We start from the raw sequence: 20895 nt of genomic DNA, 5'->3' as shown, positions 1-20895 counted from the left end.
AAGTTTTACATTTAAGGCTCAAGAATCATGAAGAAAAACCTTTTTCAAGCCCAGTCAAAGCTGGGAAGTCAAAGTCAATCCGGGTATAAAAAGAACATAAAAGTCAACAAAACTTCAACAAGCCGTATCTTTGGACTCAGGCCTCGTAATTGGACCTACTTTATATTAAAACGACCGTCTCGGAATCAGCTTTCCAATGGATCCAACTTTGCCCCAATCAGATCTATAAAAATGGACGAAAAGAGCATGGAAGTAATTTCCAGTAGTTATGGCCTCTTTAAACTTAACCTAATGGACTTTGGGCTCACTTTATAGGCCCAAAGTCCCCCTTTTTTATCCATGCACGAAAATGTAATCTTAACCCTCTCCTATATAAAGAGGGTTAATGCTAAACACTTAACATCTCTTCTTTTCTCAACCCCTTAGTCTATTATTAGTTTAACTTAGTTTAAATTAGGTTTACTTTCTTTACTTTAGAATAGTTTTAGCATTGTAGCCAACCATTAATTCCCATCAATAAAAAAAATTGCTTTTCAATTCAATTGTCTTTTCAATTATGTCTTATATTAATTGTTTAGTTAATGTGATTCCAATGATACAAGGCTAAACCTCAATTAGAGGAGGTTTATGAAGCCATGTGAGGATAGGTAGCCATTAGTTTAGTATTGTTTTGCAATAAAAACATCAAGTTCTTCATTGTGAGTGTCTAGAGATATAGTTCATAATAGAGAACTAGAGTTTAGAGCCACTACCAAAGAGATTTGTGGTGGAGCTAAACTCTCATGCTGGTGAAACCTCGATCTGAGAGGACTTGGTCTTCACTAGGGATTAAAACAAGCGATTAGATACTAACTAATAGTCAATCGAATCGCGTGGCAGATTAAACCCCTTCTAATATCCTTTATCATCTTATTAAACACTATTTTTCACCCTTAAATCTACCGTTTTGACTCTCACCAGTAAAGCATAATTCTAATCTAGACTTACATTTAAGTAGTGTACGACTAGAGTCGTTTGAACAAGATTACTCTTCCCTCTATCACATGATTTAGAGAGTTTCATATCTTGATAAGTATTGTTTCTACATCTCATATCTACTATTTAATAATAATATTACGTCTAATCTATCTTATCACCTTACCAAGGCTATTGTGAATGAATATAAAAGAAATATTTTTGAGACCTAGAACTATCTAGTAGATGTTCATTGGTTAAACTCATAATAGTGATGTTTATTTTCAGTTGTCATGGGTGATAACAATCTTGTAGATACTACACGTACTATTATTGAATGTTTTGTTTGCTAATTTATTTTAGGTTGTGTTTTATGTGAAATTGGCATAGAGTGGTTAAATGTTCATAATGAACTACATAAGAGAATCTCATAATTTCTGAATAAGAAATTTGGAAGACTATCAGTGAGTATATCCACCATTCACGGTGATGAAGTTTATATGTTTTTTGAGGAAGATTCATTAACCTATAAAGAAGTTGTCTGCCTATGAGAAATATCCTTTTTGAAGGATACAACTCTTTTAAACTAGACTCTTGATTTACAAAATCATTAAGGGGAGGTAGTTAATCTACCTCTCTGGGGGATCTATTGGTTGAATTTGGATCTTTAAAAGGAAACTAAAATGTGATAGTTGTATTGCAAAATACAAGGCTAATATAAATAGCCAAGGGGTTTCATTAAGAGGAAAGATTAATACTATTTTGGAACCTTGCTCATGTAACTAGATTTTTTTTAGAATTCTAAAGGCTAGCTCTAGTTGAATAGTTGTGATCCACAACTTTATTCATCAAATGGGTTTCTAAAACTTTTCCTAAAATGGCAATCTTAATGAAAAAAATTATATGGATCAACTTGAGGAACTACAATACCAAGTAGTACCAGGTGGTGAGCTTAAGGTATACAATTTAGTTAAATCTTTGAATGAGTTGATACAAACGCCTATAAATGGCATGAGAAATTCAACAATATATCGGTGTCTTATGGATGTCAAAGTACCGTTGTTGATAAAGATATGTACTTTCTTTAGAATAAAGCAATACATATGTGTTAATCTCTCTTTGTTTAGATGATTTAATATCATGAGTGCTAACATTGAGAATGTGTATGAGACAGAGAAATTCCTATTTGAAACACATAATAGACCATCATTGGATATGATAGTTCATTATGTTGTTTATCTCATATCTGTAACTGTTATATTCAGTTGTCAAGATGTTGATGTTTGAATATGGTTGTAGCCTACAATGTACCTTAAACCAGTCCAGGCGGATGGTATAGGGGAATTTCGGGCACTACATAATTGAATGACTGGTGAATATAGGAATTAAAAGTCATGTTGGCCTCATTATGTTGTTATAACACTAACTAAGTAGAAATATTTTTCATTGAAAAGTATGGGCATTATGATAGTAAGCCTGTGTTAACACCTCTTGTGGCAAATATCCATTTTATGAAAAATAATATAATTGTGTTTCTCATACTAAATATGTTAATATCATTGGTAACCTATTGTATTTGATGGATTATATATGTGAGACATGACATTGCATACATTAATGACATACTGAGCAGATAACCCATTGTCCTTATAAGGAACATTGGATGTATATTGTCAAATGATCCAAGTACTATAGTGGAGCCATTGATTATATGGACTTATATTTAGTAGATTTCCATCATTGTTGGATGGGTGATGTGTTATAAATTGGATCTAGTAGTGTTATATGTTTACCCTTGGTGGAAATTGAGTGTCTTGGATATCATCCAAGCCAATCACCTTAGAAAAGGCAGGTGATGATGCTAAGTGGGTTAGCAACCTCTTGACAAATCTTTCCATTGACTCTAAACAACCTCTTGATGTATATATGCTTTGCAACTGTCTCATTGCAATAACTAAGACATAAAGAAATATGTGTAATGGGAAAAATATACATATAAGTTAGAGATATAACTTAATCAAACAGCTGCTAAAGATTATGTTAGGTCAGACTTAGTTTGGCCACATGTCTGACCACGCCACTTATTTGGAGGCAAACGGTTATATGTCGAGGGGGATAGGACTTATGCCTATATATAGGGCGACACTGAGGACAACCCTACCTATGTGATTAGGGATCCTATGAAGTAGGTTCAAAGGGAAAAACAAGTCACATCGTCATCCTACAGTACTATCGTCTTATTTATTTATGAAATGTCCCACCCTATGGCGAGATGGTACTATAGTATACATTGTATAACTAGAATTGTAGTGAGTAAGGATGAGTTTTTTAACTCTTAATAGATTCCATAGCCCATATTTTAACGAGGTGGTGTATTTAAATTGCAATGTACACCTGATGGAAATCCACCAATGTAAATGTATAATTGGGTCAATTCTTATAGATATTTGGGCAAATATTCTAGAGCATTCATGTAGCATAAGTAGTGTAGGGCCAAAAAACGTAACACTGCAGAACAAACAATACAATGAAGAGCAGTGTGGGACTGTGGGTGCATGTCCTCTATCTCGCTACAAGGAAATGTTGGTTCAAAGATTTTATTCTACCACTTTCACGTGAGATATGATTTGTTGCCCTATGACTGGTTCAAGCTCGTAAGACACTGGTATTTTATGCATTGTAATTTCGATTCTCTCTGGTACTTTGTTAACCCTTTTGTCATAGTCTATTCCAAAATAGTGAGGGACTATAAGTATTTTGAAATAGTGGGGGATTGTTGGAATTCTCCTTTTGATATTTCAAATTACGTTTACAACTACATGTTGCGTCTAGCTTGCTAAAGTGAGTGTCACTCCCATGAGTTAATCCCTGGAGTTCAAGTCTGTTGTACTCACTTTAACATAGCACACCTCAAACACTAAGTTCATTGAGACATAAAGTGCAGAAAGAGAAGGTGCTGGACAAGAATGGTGCTCCAAGACATTTTATTGACATTGGAATGCTTCCCAAAGATACAAGACAGGATATATAGGACTTTCATTCAAGTTGTCCTGCCATTAATGAAGCATAGCTAACCTTCAGACTTTCACCAGGGAGAGAATTTGAATATGTTGTTACGAAAGCGAAAGTGAAAGTGAGAGAGAGAGAGAAAAAAATAATAATATATATATATATATATATATATATATATATATATAATATATATATATATATATATATATATATATATATATATATATAATAAGCTAGGGTTATTTTCCACTACAAGACAAAATAACACACAAAGGATGGTCCAAATCATTTTGAGTAAGATCTAACGGTCGAGATGTGCGTTCTGATTTAATGTTTGAATCGGGACACTGACGGAACGACTCTCACTTGGTTATTTTGGCTTTGTTTCCATCGGGTCGCGGGTCCGACTCATTGTATCACGATCTTTTTATTTTTTTGGGTTGGATCTCTTATACAACTCTCTCTATCTGTAAATCGAAATCGACAAATTACGGCTAAAGCTCTATATGGACCTGAAGCAATTCTCAGTCAACATTGTTTGTCCTATTACACACTGATGTTGATCAGTTTCAGGTGTGTGTATATGATTAATTAAGTGAGTCAATATCTTTGGTAGTATTTATCTCTTACTTAAATATTGGATTAACATTAACACCTACATCATGTTAATCAATTTTGTTTTACTTTTTATCCACAATTTCTTTTCGTAATCTACCTTTCCCACTCTGTTTCTTCTCAACTCAAATCCCTTTTTTCTATTTTTTGTGAAAACAGTTCATAGTAAAACTTCACCACTTAGGTTGTGCTTATTTACCCTGTCAAATTTTGAACTTTTCCATAACGAAGTTTGTAATGAGCATAGAGTGGATATGGTGGAGTAAAATATTTGTAATCTGGATGCAATTTGATCATTTTGAATCAAACTTTTATTGGTTATGTTTGGTGTAGGAAGGACAGATTTTCATTACTGAATTTTTGCAGGAACTTAGATTGTTTAATCTACGACAAAAAATGACTGGGGGAGGATCTTTCAGGACGAACTTAACTCTGATCAAAGGAGGATCACTCAAACAAGGTATGAACCTTTCTAGATTTGCCAGGTAGCAATATTGTATGCAGAATGCAAATTCTATCAACAAAACTAATCCAATTCTACGTGGATTGCAACGACATGGTTTCTGCTCATGCAGCCTTATTTGATAAAATGAATGAACTAAATGTGTTTGCATGGACAGTGATTATCGGGTATTATTCTAGGATTGGGATGTATAAGGAGTGTTTAAGAATCTATGATGATCGATATGCAAACAAAGTGTGTTGAACCAGATAGGTATATTTTTCCTAAGGTGTTAAGAGCTTGCATGCAAGCCTTATCGTTAAATGATGGTATTCGTGTTCATAATGATGCAGTACAATTTGGTGGTGGGAATATTCCACAAGTGTGTAATTCATTAATTGACATGTATTCGAAATGTGAAGATATTAAAATGGCTAGAAGGGTATTTGATGGAATGAGACATAGGGATTTGTTATCGTGGAATTCGATGATTTATGGTATGGTTTCAAATGGGTATCTTGATTTGGCTATTTAGTTTATTAATGCTAACATCGTCGAACGCTCGAGGTATCTACTTAATTTCTTAACTTTTTGTTTTTTCTCCATTTTGGTTTAAAGAGATAGTATTATTTTAATTTTGGTTTTAATGTTGGTTAGATTCTTCAACTGGCCTGAGTTTTGATTCCATAAATTTTTTTTCCTATTGGTTTGCATAAGAATGTATATATTCGTACAAAAATTGTGTAAAAATAAAGGTGATTTTTACTAAGTTTACGTCGGTGCTTATATCTAACTTCTTTAAAGAAAACGAGGGCTTCAACAGTGAATTCATCACTCCATTATTTTTTTTTTCAATTTTGCCCCTTTCCAAACACGAATATTACAGCTCATGCTATTTGTTTGTTTTATTTTTTTATTTTGTCTTTTGCAGGGGTAAAATGGTAGTTTCACGTCCAGAAATTAATGAAAAATAAAATAAAATCAGAGATTGTTAACGTGGCGGAGACACGTACAAAGAGACTAGTGATTAGTAATGCAACCTTCTTGCTAGATAAAACTTGAGTAGCCATGACAAATAGTACTTTACAATTGTTTCAGGTTCCCAATGCCCATAATTGGTCAAGACGACTATTTTATCTTTGTCTCCATTTCTTCTATTGGATTCAATAAGTTTTTTTTGGTCGACTATTTATTTTGAGTATGTTTTCCTTAAATTCGACTGAGTGGAAAGTTTTATTTTATTCCATTTACAGTGAATGTAAAAAATATATTCCATTCTATTTAGTATTTACAATTATTAGCAGAAAATTCTCGATTGTACCAATTCGATTATTTTTTCTTTTTTTTCTATTTCTGTTTAAATTTCAATTGTTGTATATGTTGGTTTGATTTTGATTTAGATACAACTTTCTTTGTTTAGATTCTTTAAGTGGGCTGAATTTCAATTCGATTCCTTTAGTTTTTTATTTGCTTTAACGTATTGATTTTAGTTATAACTATTCCGTCTCATACAGATAGTTATTCCAGTCTATTGAGTTCGAATTTAAGCTCCCAATCTAATGTGCATCTAAGCTTCTAATCTAATGTGCATCTAATTATTTAATTATATCATGGTGCTTTCCAATTAGGCTCTCTATTGTTCTACCATTTTCTGCTTTGAGTCTCCATTGTGCGCTTTAATTGGGAACTCCCTTCAAACCAAAACCAGTATTTTAGGTGTAACATTTCGTTCGCTTTTGTTCTTAGAGCTCCCTTTATTAAACCATCATTTCCGTTATTATGACATTATTTATGTTTTAAGGTTTAGACATTACACTTTCTATTACGCATCTATGAGAATTGGATTGTTTTGATTTTCAGGTTATGACAAAATTTAGGTGTTTAAAATGTTGAAAATACAAAGGAGATTCTGTCGGATTATATATATATATATATATATAGGAGTAGGTTCCGTTTACAACACTTTTTATACAACGTTTTATACAATACCTCCCACCGGACCCTTCAAGATGTTTTAAAGGCTAATATTTTGTAGATAAGATGTTCTCATCATGGATGTGATCTCCACAAAAAATTGGGTTCTTTGAACATTTCTAAATTTGCCAAAAAAAAGTTACAAAATCGATATTTCTGGACCGTTGATAAAAATTCATAGGTTGAGAACAATATTTCTCATGATTATGAATTTTTAAATGAGCTGAATTTTTGTGGAGATGATCTCCATGGTGTGGAGATCATATCTACAAGGAATCAATGCTTAATTCATATTTTTAAGGGGTATTGTATAAAACGTTGTATAAAAAGTGTTGTAAACAGAACCTACCCATATATAATGATGTTTTTAATTCAAGTCTCTCTCCTCTTATTTGTTCCTCATTCTCATATGTGTTGAATTATCAACGTGTAGGGGGTATGTGTAATGAGTTGGTTTGTGAGAAATGAAATGCATAGGATTGCCATAACCTCACTTTAGTATACGCATGAAATGATTATGAAATATAAAACTGCTAGAAATGATTATAGCATTGATCCAGTGCTACCATGGAGATGATATTTTGGGGAGTTATTTAAACGCAATGTGTTTTGAGTGCCGACTGGCACGGGCATTAACTAGTATATATATAGGGGAGGGATAGAGGCACATTCATTATGCGCATATTTTCGACATACAAATGAATTAAAGCATAGTTTTTTGTGGAGATAATCTCTCCACTATGAAGATCATTTTCACAAAAAATCATAATATTTGGATATGTCTAACCATGTTAAAATTAGTATTCATTTTTGAATTTTTCATCTCACAGTCTAAAAGTTTTGTGAGCATGTTCTAATGTTAGACTTCTTTGAATGAGCTGAATTCTCTAAAAAGTAGCTACTTAAGTTAACTTAAAATAAGTACGTACGTAAAACTTCACCTACAAAATAAATTCAAACCTAATTTTTTGTGGTTATGAAACACTCACCATAATGATTATCTCCCCAAAATTTCAGCTCATTTGGAAACCTCTAACATAGATAAAAATTGTTGTCATCTTTAAAAAAAAAATCTAATGGTCCAGAAATGTTGAATTTTTGTAATTGTTTTTTGCCAATGTTAGAGGTTTCCAAATGAGCTGAAACTTTGTAGAGATGATCTTAATATTAGGTATATCATATCCACAAAAAAATAGATTTAAATTCATTTTGTAGGTAAAGTTTTACTTACGTACTTATTTTAAAGTTAACTTAAATAGTTACATTTAAGAGAAGGACTACATATATATATATATATATATATATATATATATATATATATATATATATATATATATATATATATTATTATGAAAAATGGAGCACCTTCTTGACGAGCTCTACACTGAAAATGTGAACCACTGGCTAGTTTTTGTTTTTCTCTTAAATATTGTTGACTGAACTCTTCAAAATTGAACCCAATCGATCGAGATATTCTGGCATCCAAGCAGGGATGACAAAGCTCAAGGGCTGGTTCTTGATATGGCGATACCATGGAAAAAGTTCTCGTCAATTTGGTTTTTCACCCAACTTCCTCAGAGGGATGGTACAAGTTAAACACAGATGTTTCAGAGTTGGGGAAACCAAGCCCTATAGGTGTAGGATGTTTCTACTGTTTCGGAGTTCTGTGCGCCAAGATATGACTAGAAGCTTTAATTAGTCTAGATAGGCATTCAACATGTTCTTTTAAAAAGAGACTCTCAACTCTAACCATCTGAAATGAAATGTTACAACTTACAAGGCATCTTTTACACCAACAAAGGATGGAGAACCACCTGATTTCGCAACTTTTCTGCACACGGACTCGCACTTCTGCCAATTCAGCTATGGAGGTTGGTTTCAACTTTTACACCTGTATACCTTGTTTAATTTCAAAGTGTAAATGCTGACTTGTACTAATTTTTGGACAGACCACTTGAAAACAGTATAAGCACATGTTCTAATCAACAGAAAGAATATATCATTCCACTGTAAGAAATGGCTGGTTATATACTTAGCAAGTTAGCAAGGAACTGAAGTCCCATTCTTCATTTCGCTTGAATGTCATGAAGTTCAGACCAGAACACTACACAACCTAAGTTACATTTGCTAATTTTTTTTACACAGCCAGAAATGTCCTGTTTTCATGCTTCACATTTCGATCTTAAGGATTTACAAGATGGTTTTCAGTCTCACCAAATTCAGTTAGGGCCACAATCCCTATTCCGCTGAAAAAAGGCTTGGGCAAGTTCAGTCGCTATTCTGTTACTGCATTGCACTTCTTTGCTTACATGAAATCCTTTCCCTTCTGACTCTACAAAAGCTTGAGCAATTTCAAGCGCTCTTCGTGTTCTGGCTCAAGCTTTGGTGGAGTATAACAACCACCAAGATCCTCAACTACATACTCCTGCAACGTTAAATGAAACAGAATATTAAGGAACATCCACAATTTATTGGAACTTGAACAAGTAGAGAGAGTGAAAAAATAACATATAAATGGGTATTAACCCATGGCTCTGGTTTGATTTACTTAGGAAGTCAAGATTTTAAATTAGGAAAAACATAGTTAAACTGTTAAACGTTTTCTTTGGACATTTTGCTTGATATATATATAAAGAAAAAAGTCATCTTCTTTTGAGTCTCTAAATGCAGAATCTCTTCAACTCCTATATTACTCTCTCTACACCCCCCGCCCCCCTCTTTCTCCCCAACTCCGTACAATAGGTGTGCACGGATTTTCGGTAGTGGTGAGGGGCACCAGAGGCCCACGTATCAGAATACTAAAAGTGGCATAATCTAGACCAGTTCGAAAACCAGTTAACACAAACCCTCTGACTAACATAGAAGATATGATGTCTAAGCTCTTACCTTTGTGAGCTCCATCTTGGTGAGGATGTGATAGTGTCTCTGCCAAATTCTCTGCATGGCCATGGTGGCAGCAAGAAAACCATATGCAATGCCAAGGATAGCAAAAATGACAACAAAAATGATAACGAGGGCAAAACAAGCCTCCATAGAAGCTGGGAAGCAGTCCAAGACGCCCCACCCATAGCAGCAGTTTCGGCATCCAGCCAAACATGGGTCATTATTGCTGAAGGAAGAGCAATGCAGAATCAACCCAAAGAATCCCAGTATAACAAAAAAGGCCAACACACCTGCAAAATTGTAGAATTTCTCAAGAAACTATCAAATTAAAGGAGTCTACAAAACCTTTGAAAACATTGTATGGAATGAGAAGATCTAGGTATGAGAGTGTGCCCTATGCACATCTAAGTATATGCGGGAAACACTAAAATTGCAGACACTTGCAGTGCACAAACAGAACATACATACGCATCACTCTATGATACATTATTTTGTTCCACCTTATCATATCTTTGATAAAACAAAAAAAGATTTGCTAATAGCTACTACTAAAAGAAATTTAAAACATAGTACTTATTTGATTAGTTCAACTTTCTAACTCATGAACAATAGAGACTTCTCAAACCAAACTGAGACTCTTCAAACTACAATTAGGACGAACAAGACCACTCACAAACCATACTGCTATATACGATACATAAAAATCGCAATTAAATCAGGCTATTAAAAGTCATCCTTTCCTTACATTAAAAAGAACGCAATAACATATTCCACAATTCACAACAGCCAAAAAGTGAATATTAGAAATCATTAATGTAAGAGTAAATAAAAAAAATTTGATTTTAGTTTAGTTATTATTTGTCATTTTTAGACTTTAGACCAGCGTATTAGCTAGTGAGTTCAGCAAGCTAAAGTTTAAGTGTATAACCATATTCCTTCCTATGTCGGAGTAGAATTGACCAAAATTGTTTATGCCAGTACCATTCAAAGTTTTCAGAAGAATTACTATAGAAGAGCACTGTGGTGGCCCACCCACCCGTAATTTCACGGCTCCATGGACAACATTATGGAGGTGTGGCGGCTCCATGGACAACATTACGGAGGTGTGGCGCTTAACAATTTGTGTGTTTGGTTCATTCAACACGCTCACTTTTTAGTCAACAATGGCTGCCCTCAGTTAGGTGGTTTGCTCACGGGCCAGGGCCCCTAAAAATGCATTAAAGATACTATTGTTGTATAAAAAACAACCACAAAATACTTTCTTTTATAAATGATTCAATCACCCCCATAAATAACAAAAGAGTTTCCTAACCTGCAAAATAGAAGATGGATACGATGGTCATTCAATCTTCCCCCCTAAATCGAACTAACCATAACCGACTAACCAAGGTGACCATAACCAACTAACCAAGGTGACCAATCAATCTATCTCAACAAACAGAAAGCAGTGTTGACGGGGTAGTGGGGAGGAGGCAAAAGGATAAAAATTAAAACCTGGTACGATCGTGTTGATTACCTTGTCCTACACCATTTAATTGGTAAGATAATGATTCATTAGTTATACTTTATCATCCAGTATTTTAATCTTTTGTGCATAGACCTTACTTGATGGTTTCATGAGTTGAACACTTTTCATGCATTCCTTCTGACTACAAATTCTGTAGAGGACAATTATCCTAGATTTTAACATTTTACACTGGATAATGTAGCCAATCAAATAATGTGCCATCCAATGAAGTGCTTGGATCAGATAAGTTCTAAATAAAGTCAAATGAAAAGTCAGATGAAGAGATGAGTGCAGAAGAAACAGTTTTTTAATGTTTACCTATACAGTAGTAGAAAGGTATTGGATGCTTTGACAGAATACGGTCCCAACTATCACTAAATGAATTCCTGAAGTCTCCATTTCTGTCCATTAAGTATGCAAAGCCACCAATCAAAGCTATCACCTGAAGGTCAAAGCAATAGTTGAATCAGTTTCAAAGTATCACAGAGCTGAAATGAACATACCCCGAAATCAAAGAGAATATTTCTTGCCTAATTACGGGTGAATCACAAAAATCATATTTGTTTTTTTAACACAATTAGAGCCATCATGACTGCATATATGCACAACAACATTCACGAAGATTTTGCAACAAAGTTGATTTTGCATTGACATTTTACATAAAGTGATCATAATAAAATTACTAATGAAATTTTAGTATGACCTCTGTACAAATGAATGCCTAGAGTAACAGAGAAGGGGTATCACTCTTCTCTCCACTATTGGTGATAAATTGGAATTTTTCTTTTTTTTTTCCTGACAAAATATTGTTTGGGTTCTTAGAGTGTAACTAATTCTCCAGTCAGGTAAAAAAAAAGGGGGGGAGAACACAACCACTTAAACCTAACTTGCTCAGAGGCGCTCTAGTTGCTATTCTTCACCTTTGCTCCACTATATCAGATCTACAATGAATTTGTACCCAATGAATTTAAAAAGATTCAGCACCAACCCAAAGTTAATGCTATCCCGAATACTATAAAAGAAAAACCCACTATATGAAATCCCCTTACATGGATGAGGAGGATAATGGATCACGCTCACTTAAAATAATCTTGCTTAAAGGCGCTCTAGTTGCAATTCTACATCTTTATGATCGGTTATATATGAAGTACAACAAATTTGTATCCAATTCACTTGAAATGGTTCACCGCCAAAGCAAAGCTAATGCTATCCCGAAAGCTGTCACATAATTGTACATTTGCATATTTAAATAACTATCATTATGAAGAGTATCCATGATAAAATTAAACATGTTCTATTTACCAACTTTTTCTTTTTGATCATTGTCATGGTATATTTACACAAGAATTCTTTTAGTAATTTCTATATTACAATTCAACATCAATTTACTTTGGTAGTTTCCATAACACAATTAGAACATAACATCTTTTTAAATATTGTGGCTAACAGTCAACATAGTGAGACACTTAGTGAGCAACTGTTCTCTTGTTTGAATCTTGACAAGCGGACTAAGGTCCGCAGGGAGGTGGGATTTGAGCAGATCTATTGTAGCGCCAACTACCCTTGAAGATTCAACTTTAGACAAGATAGTAAGTTGTCCTTAACTGATGATTCAATCGTCACATAAATTCTCATCCCACTACATCAAGAGAGAAATTCAAGTTTGCTTAGTGTTAAAGATCTAAGTCAGACATTAGATAGGTGGGACCACTCCCCTAGTTTTTGGTGTTTTCCACATTGTAAACAGACTATTTTTCATATATAAAAAGTGAGAGAAGGGTGAAACAAATCAAGCCATAGTTTCTTTTCTCCCAAAATTTTTCTCTTTCATTAGCTATAATAATATTTTACTCATGCACGCACGATAGGCAGTTACATATACATGGGAAAAATAACGTGAAGTGAGTTGGGTCTTTGTGTCAAGGACTTGTATCTCGTCTAAAGCTGAGTCTTTAAGGGTAGTGGGGGTCATAGTGGATCCCCTTAAGTCCCACTTCCAACTTCCCAAAGGCCCAAGTTCGCTTGTCAAGATTCAAACAAGAAACAAAAGAGCAGCTCCTCACTAAGTTGGCTGTCAGCCACAATCTTTAAAAATAGCTTACATTCTAATTCTACTATGGGAACTACCAAAAGAAATGGACCATGAATTACAACATAGAAATTGCTAAAAGAATTCAAGTCTAAATATACCATGACAACGACCAAAAAACAAGTTGGTAAATTAAATATGTCTAATTTTATCATGGATTTTCTTCATAAAGAAAGTCATACAAATATGCACATGTACAATTATATCATAAAGAAAATTGCTAACTATGACACAATTGATTATAGAGTGGAAGTTTCTTAGAACATATGATACATCAGAATATCAAAATTGTAAAACATGTATTGGTTTGTACTGAATTTATTTCAAAGATCTAACGAATACTAAAAATTACAAAATAAAATCTGGGAGTGCTTTACATTGTTATAATGTTATGAACATGCAAAATTTTCTGACCTCTTAAGAAATCATATAAATTCAAGCACCATGCAAGACAAAGTTGTGATAATCCTGACTAGTCACGTTGATGAAGTTCTAGATGTATTTTAGAACTCTTATGTTGAAATTCAACTCTTACAAGAAGAACAAAAATTGTAGACATGGATGTCTAGCTTCTAACAAACTTGGACTCATGCAAACGGATCTACATTATATCTTATAGGTTTTTTCTACTACCTGCTGTCGGAATTGAGTTAAGTCTGAAAATAGTCATAAACTCATAATGATTCAATAACAAAACAGTTAGTCCTAAACTCATAATGATTCAATAACAAAATAGTCATAAACTCATAATGATTCAATAACAAAACAGTTAGTCCTAAACGATTTTCTTTTAAACAGTCAATAGCTGAATATGAATGAAGAAGAAACAAGCTAAAATTTCATACCTTTATTCTTACATAATAAATTGAAAATATTCAGAATATAATTGAACAAAGAAGAATGTGATCCAACGAGGCTATCGTGTTGATAACGTGTTAAAACTACTCAAAACAAGATTAACACAACCGGAGAAGGAGAAGAACATGAGAGGAGAATAAGATATTCTTATTGATGGTTAGAGAATGTGGGATTATAAGCCTTTATATAGACATGTTACTTCCAGACCAAACAACCTTCATACACTATGGAAACTTTTGAAGAGGTGCTTCCATTCTCCATAAGGAGATGAAACCCTAATTGCATATATCTCTAAATATTATAGGTATGGCCTTCTGTGGATGCCTACCAAAGCCCATAGGGTTTTACATTAGAGATATACGCAATTAGGGTTATGGGATAAGGAGGAACCAAAATAAATGTTTCCATTCTGGTATAAGGTTACTTTGTGCGGAGGTCACCTATTTATACAAAGACCCTCCCTTCTCTACACATTAATAAGAATCCCTTTCTTCTCCTCAAACTCTTCTTCTCTTTATTATCTTGTTTTTAGTACTTTCAACACGTTATCAACATGATAGCCTCTTTAGATTATATTCACTATCTGTTCAACTATATTCTCCTTATTTCAATTTACTATGCAAGAAGAAATGTATGCAACTCTAACTCATTTTTTCATAGTTTATGTTCAATTTTTGAATGCTTAAAAGATTTTTTTTCATACTACATTGTTTCGCTATTAAGTCACATATGATTACTTTTGAACATATAACTCATTTATGTCCATCAATAGCACAAGAATCCTATAAAGTAAAATATAGATCTGTCTTGCATGAATCCAAGAAACTAGAAACCCAAAACTACAACTTTTGTTAGTTGCGTAAAATTTGAATCTGACCATAAGGTCTGGAACACCCAAGAACTTGTATAACGTAACCAGTTGAAACTCTAGATTTTCATAATTTTGTCTTGCATATTATACGAATTTCTATGAATTTGCGTAGTATGGTAGCATTCAACCAAGCGCTTTTGGGTAAGTGGTTATGGCGTTTTGGGGAAGAGAGAACCAACCAACCAACCCTCTTTGGAGGAAGGTGGTTGTGTCTCGATTTGGGGAGAGACATTTTGGGTGGGAGAGTGGTCCGGTTTCCATACCTTATGGGTGTGGAGTGTAGAGGGCAATTCTTACGGTGCTCCCTTTGTTCTTAAGAGGTATTCGATACAGTTTTGCAACAGGTGATGAGATTCTTTTTTGGGAGGATCATTGGAAGGTGGTGGGGCTTTAGCCTCTTCTTTTCCTTTGTTGTTTGGTCTATCCAGGTTCAAAGGGAAACCCATTTTTGATTGTATGGTTAGATCCGAGGGAGGCATATCTTGAAATCTTGAACTGCACAGGGCATTGAATGATTGGGAAATTGGAGACCTAGCTTCACTGATGGCAAGGCTTGATGTGACTATCCCGAATGCACAATATGGTGATAAAAGAGTGTGGTGTCCCAGCAACAAAGGTATCTTCTCGGTTAAGTCTTTTTATTTTTGTATCATTTTTTGGTTGTCTAATGTTAATAGTCCAAGCCCCATTCTTGAATTCCCTGGGACTATAATTTGGAAATCCAAAATTCCCTCCAAGATTGCTTTTTTTGCATGGTGTGCTTCCTTGGAACACATCCTTACCATTGATAATCTTAGACGTCGAAAAATGTGTTTGGTCAATTATTGTCAGTTGTGTAGAAAAGATGGTGAGTCTGTGAATCATGTACTTCTTTGGTGTCCTTTTTCTTGGAAAATATGGTCTACTTTTCTTGCAGAGTCTGGAATGACTTGGGTATGCCCGGGCCGGGTATTGGATTTGCTTAAAGGTTGGAGTCATGGTCCTTTCTCTTTTTCTGGAAATCACATGTGGAGCTTATTACCTTTTGCGATTATGTGGGGCATTTGGCTAGAGCGAAATCGTCGTCACTTTGATGGCATCTCTATTTCGTGTAAGAAGACAATTCTCTTGATAAAAGCTTTGTTATTTCGGTGGTCTAAAGTCTTCAAAGAGTTTAGAGGATGCTTCTTTGAGTATTTTGTTGCTAGATGGGATCAAATTATGTTTTTAGACATGGGGTGACGGTGCATGTCAGGGGTTTTTTGTTTTTTTCTTCTTATGTTTTGGTTCATCACTTGTAAATAATTTTTTGGTTGTTCTCTTGTAATGTAGGCCTTCTCAGCCTACTTTTCTTTTATTAATGGAATATCACTTTTACCGAAAAAAAAAAAAAAAAAATTTTCAAAAGGTTATAAATTTTTGAAATTTTTATAGCATGTTAATAACACTATAGATTACTGACAAGTTTAATTTTATAACTTTTAAAGTTCATATGATCTTTGAAATGAATTGAGTACAAACCATTACATGTTTTAGACTTCACAATTTTGATGTATGATATGTTTTGAGAAATATCCATGCTATAATCAAATGTGTCATAGTTAGCAATTTCCTTTATGATATAATTATACATGTGCATGTTTAAATCTATGTTACATGGACACGCCATATTTCATAAAAAATCCGCGTCGGACACATATGGACACATATCGTATGTAATATACCTCAATTTTTTATATCATGCAGTGTCAGACACTTCGTATCCATGTCGGATACGGACACACGTGTTTGTGTCAATGTAACTTAGGTTTAAATAACTTTCTTAACAAAAAGTATCCATGATAGATTCAAAATTATGTATTTATCAACTTTGTTTTTGGTTACCTTCATGGTATTTAGGCCTGATTTTGTTAACAATTTTGCATGGCACAATTCATGATTAATTTATTTTGGTAGCTTACTTAATCGAGAATTTAAGAATTTATTTTGGTAATTTCCTTAATAGAGAAGTTTCAAGTTATAGTTAGACAAAAATATTTTTATGTTGTAGAGTGTGATAGCACACATTTAGTGACCGATTTGTTTGGGCCTGGTTATAATACACGCCAATTATCTGGTGAAGTGTCAATTAGAAATTATGATTTTGGGCCATCAATGCATGGGTCGGATAATTATTTTGAAGCACCATTTTTGCTGGAAAAACGGATCAATATTTTCTATTGGTGGGCAAGTGTTAAGTCGACACACAATGATCGAAGGTTATGTGAACCAAGCACAAAGTGAATATAAGGGCTCTATAGGTGCATTTGTTATCCAAAATTCGTAGTCGAATTTTTTGCTGCAACCCAGGGAGAGACGTATATGCTTAAGTTGAGCTTTTGCACATTGGTGGATTTTCGTAACTCCAAACTCAAGGAGAGGAATTCGACTATGAAGAGATTTTCAAGCTTGAGTACCAAGTTTCTTTCAAGCCGGGGAGGGGGATTGATGCATGAGCATGAATAGTAAATTACTATATTGCTTATTTTATTAAACTAGCAATAGGTTAATATCATTGGTTTCCTATTTGTAATAGAACTATGTTAATTAACAAGGTTTCTATTTTAGAGTCTTAAGTAGAATTGGGAATATGATTTATTATATAAAAACATCTAATCCATCATTGTTAAGGGTTTATATTGAATATTAATTCTAAGAGAATTGTTCTTCTTATTTGAAGGTTTAAACCCTAGTTTTAGGTGTTTGTTTTATTAATCATAATTGATGTTTAGCGATTGAAGGATTGATGTAGCTTTTTGACGGAAGCTTCAACAATCAATAAACATCATCAATCGATAAACATTAATTATGATTAATAAAACGAACACCTAAAACTAGGAGTTAAACCTTCAAATAAGAAGAACAATTATCTTACAATTAATATTCAATAAAAACCATCTAACAATGATGGCCTAGATGCATTTATATAATAAACCATATTCCTAATTATACTTGGACTCTAAAAGAGAGACCTTGCTAATTAACCTATTTCTATTACAAATAGGAAACCAGTGCTGTTAACAAATTACTAGTTTAATAAAATAAGTAATATACTAATTTAGTATTCATGCTCATGCATCACTATCATAAAACTCAACTGACATGATCACAAACCATCAAAAATTCGTTTTACAAATTACACAAATTCTTGAACATCAACTTTCCTTACAAAACTAGCACCTTCATTCTTCACCAGGACTCCACAATCCAATAGACAGTAGTCATAACAACCACTTCGACTAAATCTTGTGTAGATAAATCGATCAAACTAGCCCAACTCCTAACATTTTGAGAATGTGGAAAATGATATCTCAAAAAATCTCATCTTACTCCAACACCACGTTCATGAGATCAAAATTTCCAAAAACCCTACGAGTAAATAAATTTCCAAAGAGATAAAAGTGTTGGACTCCTTACCCGCCATAACAATGCTTTCAGCCGCCATTTAAAGACCTCTAAAATCACTCAACACAACTTTATCATCCTTGGAACACCAGTCAAATTAAACCCACTTAAGATGCTACAGATTATGTGTTACAGAAAATCCCTAAATGTTCCCCCATTTCACAATAATGATACAAATGTCTTTTTCCAATTCTAGATATCAATTAAATTCCTCCAAAATAATCCCACATCGCATCCACAAAATCCCTCAGATATAATAATGGCTTCTTCTAGATCCTATTTAAAGCCAGAAGTTGGCGCCCAGCTAATTAATATAGCATCCACACTCATCTGCCTGAAGTTGGCACCCAGCTATTTAATCTAGCATCCACACTTGTCGTTAAGTGAATTTCCTTACTCTTCAATGACTATCTTTATGCATATCCTGACTACCACCAGTATTTAAAGATGGAACTTACAGCCAACAGTAACTTGAACGAAAAGAACTCAAGCGTCTAGGATACCAATTTGATAGAATGTATTTGTGACGGGGGGCTATGCTGTTAGGAGTGAACTAACACCTTGGGGCGCCTTGGTGCGGCCTTAGGAACGCCTTTTACAACAACCTGCCACAATTGTCACTTAAATTACAGGCTTTGGCCGCCTTTGACAGCATAGATTGGGTGTGATATTAGCAATGGTTCTTTGGACGGTGTAGCCAAACACGATGACATCTAATGAGGTATCCTAGCTTTCCTACTTGATGTGACAGGTCTGAAACACTACAACAAAATATACGATATTGACAACTGTAAAGCCCTTACATGCTGAATGTCACTACTATCCTCTATTTTGTCATGGATCTATACGAGACACAGCCTACAAAGGTCTGTAATAATCCATTAGGACCACAAACTACAGCTCACCGAGAAGAGGGCTTGACCTCAAGATTGCATGCAGTAATAGAAAGAAAAGGATAAACTAGTGGAGTTTTCTTGCGTATTCAATAATAGAAAATTGAGCTGTGAGATTTCCAAACTTAATATTGTTCCCATATTCATTCTAGAGCAATAGAAACACAGTAAATAATACAATCTACACACATATGCACCACTTAAAATACAAAATATTAAAAACAACTTACAGTTTGTACAGCCAAGAACACAAGGATAACATCTCTAGCAACAAAAACTCTGAACTTAATTTTACGCCAAGAATTGTCCTCTATCTTCTCAGCTCGAAGATGGAACTGCGCCTTGCAAGTTGTGCAATGCGAAAAAGCAAATCCTTCCTACATATATAATACAAGAAAAATGATAAAATATAAACTACTAAGTACAACATATGATCATTAACTTGTTCTTAATTACTACCTTAACGGAGCGCCAGTGATCAAGACACGAACGATGAACAAACTGTTGAGTTCCTTTGCACATGCAAGGTGATATCAAATCTTCCCCTATTGAGGAACTGATTTTTTAATATAAAAGAAAAACATAATTATAATTAAAGAATAAGACTAGCTAGTCTGGTTCATACCATCGTTTTCAAGACAAATTCGACAGCAAGCAACCGAACCACCAGCTTCAACATCCTCGTCATCAATCACACTAGTCTGGTTTTCAAGTAAAGGATCAGTATCCGTTGGATTTGGTTCGATACGTGGTGCTTCTAATTGCACTTCCCCTCCTTCTTTCATTGCTACGACTGTTCCTACAAACAAGAATAACTCGCTTTTATACTTACCGGTATTTCGCAAAGAGAAAGTTATACGATATTTATTAAAACGAGTACATTTTCTTCTCAAATACTGTTTGACTTGACTTTATCAAAACACTGGGCCCAACCCATGAAAGTAACAGTCAATACCCGTGAAAGAAAGCCCAACCCAAAAAATAAATATTGTCTGCTAAAAAAATTCCGCCAACTATGGTTTTTTTTAATCTCAAGCTCATGAATGTGGGCCCTTGCACAGTATTTTATGATACAATACACTTGTACTTTTTGGTGTGATGAGTGGCCTACATTAACCACACCACTCTTTCTCCTATGCACACTAGATTTTCAATTTTTAATTAATCATGACATTTTATATTTGTATTGAGAGAAAGCTATTGGTTTTCTTATAGAGATGGAACGTGAAGTGTCATAGACATAGTAAAAAAACACAGTTTTTGAAGACTTACTCCATTGTTGATAGTGATCGAAGAACCTTTGTTGCTGACCCTATTACTTCAATTCTAATTAAAGTAGCCATGATTGAAGAATGGATCGGAGGTAAATACATG

At 34.1% G+C, this 20895-nt stretch overlaps 1 protein-coding gene and 1 long non-coding RNA gene across 2 annotated transcripts; one reads left to right on the top strand and one right to left on the bottom strand.

Annotated features, from left to right (window-relative positions):
* Positions 1 to 9005: 9005 nt before the first annotated feature.
* On the bottom strand, positions 9006 to 20357 carry LOC147510562 (RING/FYVE/PHD zinc finger superfamily protein). Its single transcript, XM_086602491.1, has 6 exons — positions 20147 to 20357; positions 19981 to 20066; positions 19752 to 19898; positions 11706 to 11829; positions 9884 to 10170; positions 9006 to 9422 (listed from the first exon to the last, which is right to left on the bottom strand). The coding sequence occupies exons 1-6, from the start codon at positions 20304 to 20306 to the stop codon at positions 9330 to 9332; spliced, it is 897 nt and encodes a 298-aa protein (XP_086458617.1). The 5' UTR covers positions 20307 to 20357; the 3' UTR covers positions 9006 to 9329.
* On the top strand, positions 10822 to 11152 carry LOC147510563 (uncharacterized). The gene is made up of 2 exons (XR_015218934.1): positions 10822 to 10952; positions 10984 to 11152. It is a non-coding gene; the product is annotated as an uncharacterized LOC147510563 (long non-coding RNA).
* Positions 20358 to 20895: the final 538 nt, after the last annotated feature.

Source organism: Coptis chinensis, chromosome 3 (assembly GCF_015680905.1).
Source record: "Coptis chinensis isolate HL-2020 chromosome 3, ASM1568090v1, whole genome shotgun sequence".
Taxonomy (NCBI): domain Eukaryota; kingdom Viridiplantae; phylum Streptophyta; class Magnoliopsida; order Ranunculales; family Ranunculaceae; genus Coptis; species Coptis chinensis.
This window is presented reverse-complemented; position numbering and strand designations above follow the sequence as displayed.

Excerpts from the sequence above, each read along its gene's own strand:
- LOC147510562 (XM_086602491.1), bottom strand. The coding sequence starts at position 20,306 with ATGAAAGAAGGAGGGGAAGTGCAATTAGAAGCACCACGTATCGAACCA. Across the intron at positions 19,899-19,980 it reads ATCACTGGCGCTCCGTTAAG|GAAGGATTTGCTTTTTCGCA; the intron begins GTAGTAATTAAG and ends TTATATATGTAG. Across the intron at positions 10,171-11,705 it reads ACCTTTCTACTACTGTATAG|GTGTGTTGGCCTTTTTTGTT; the intron begins GTAAACATTAAA and ends ACAATTTTGCAG.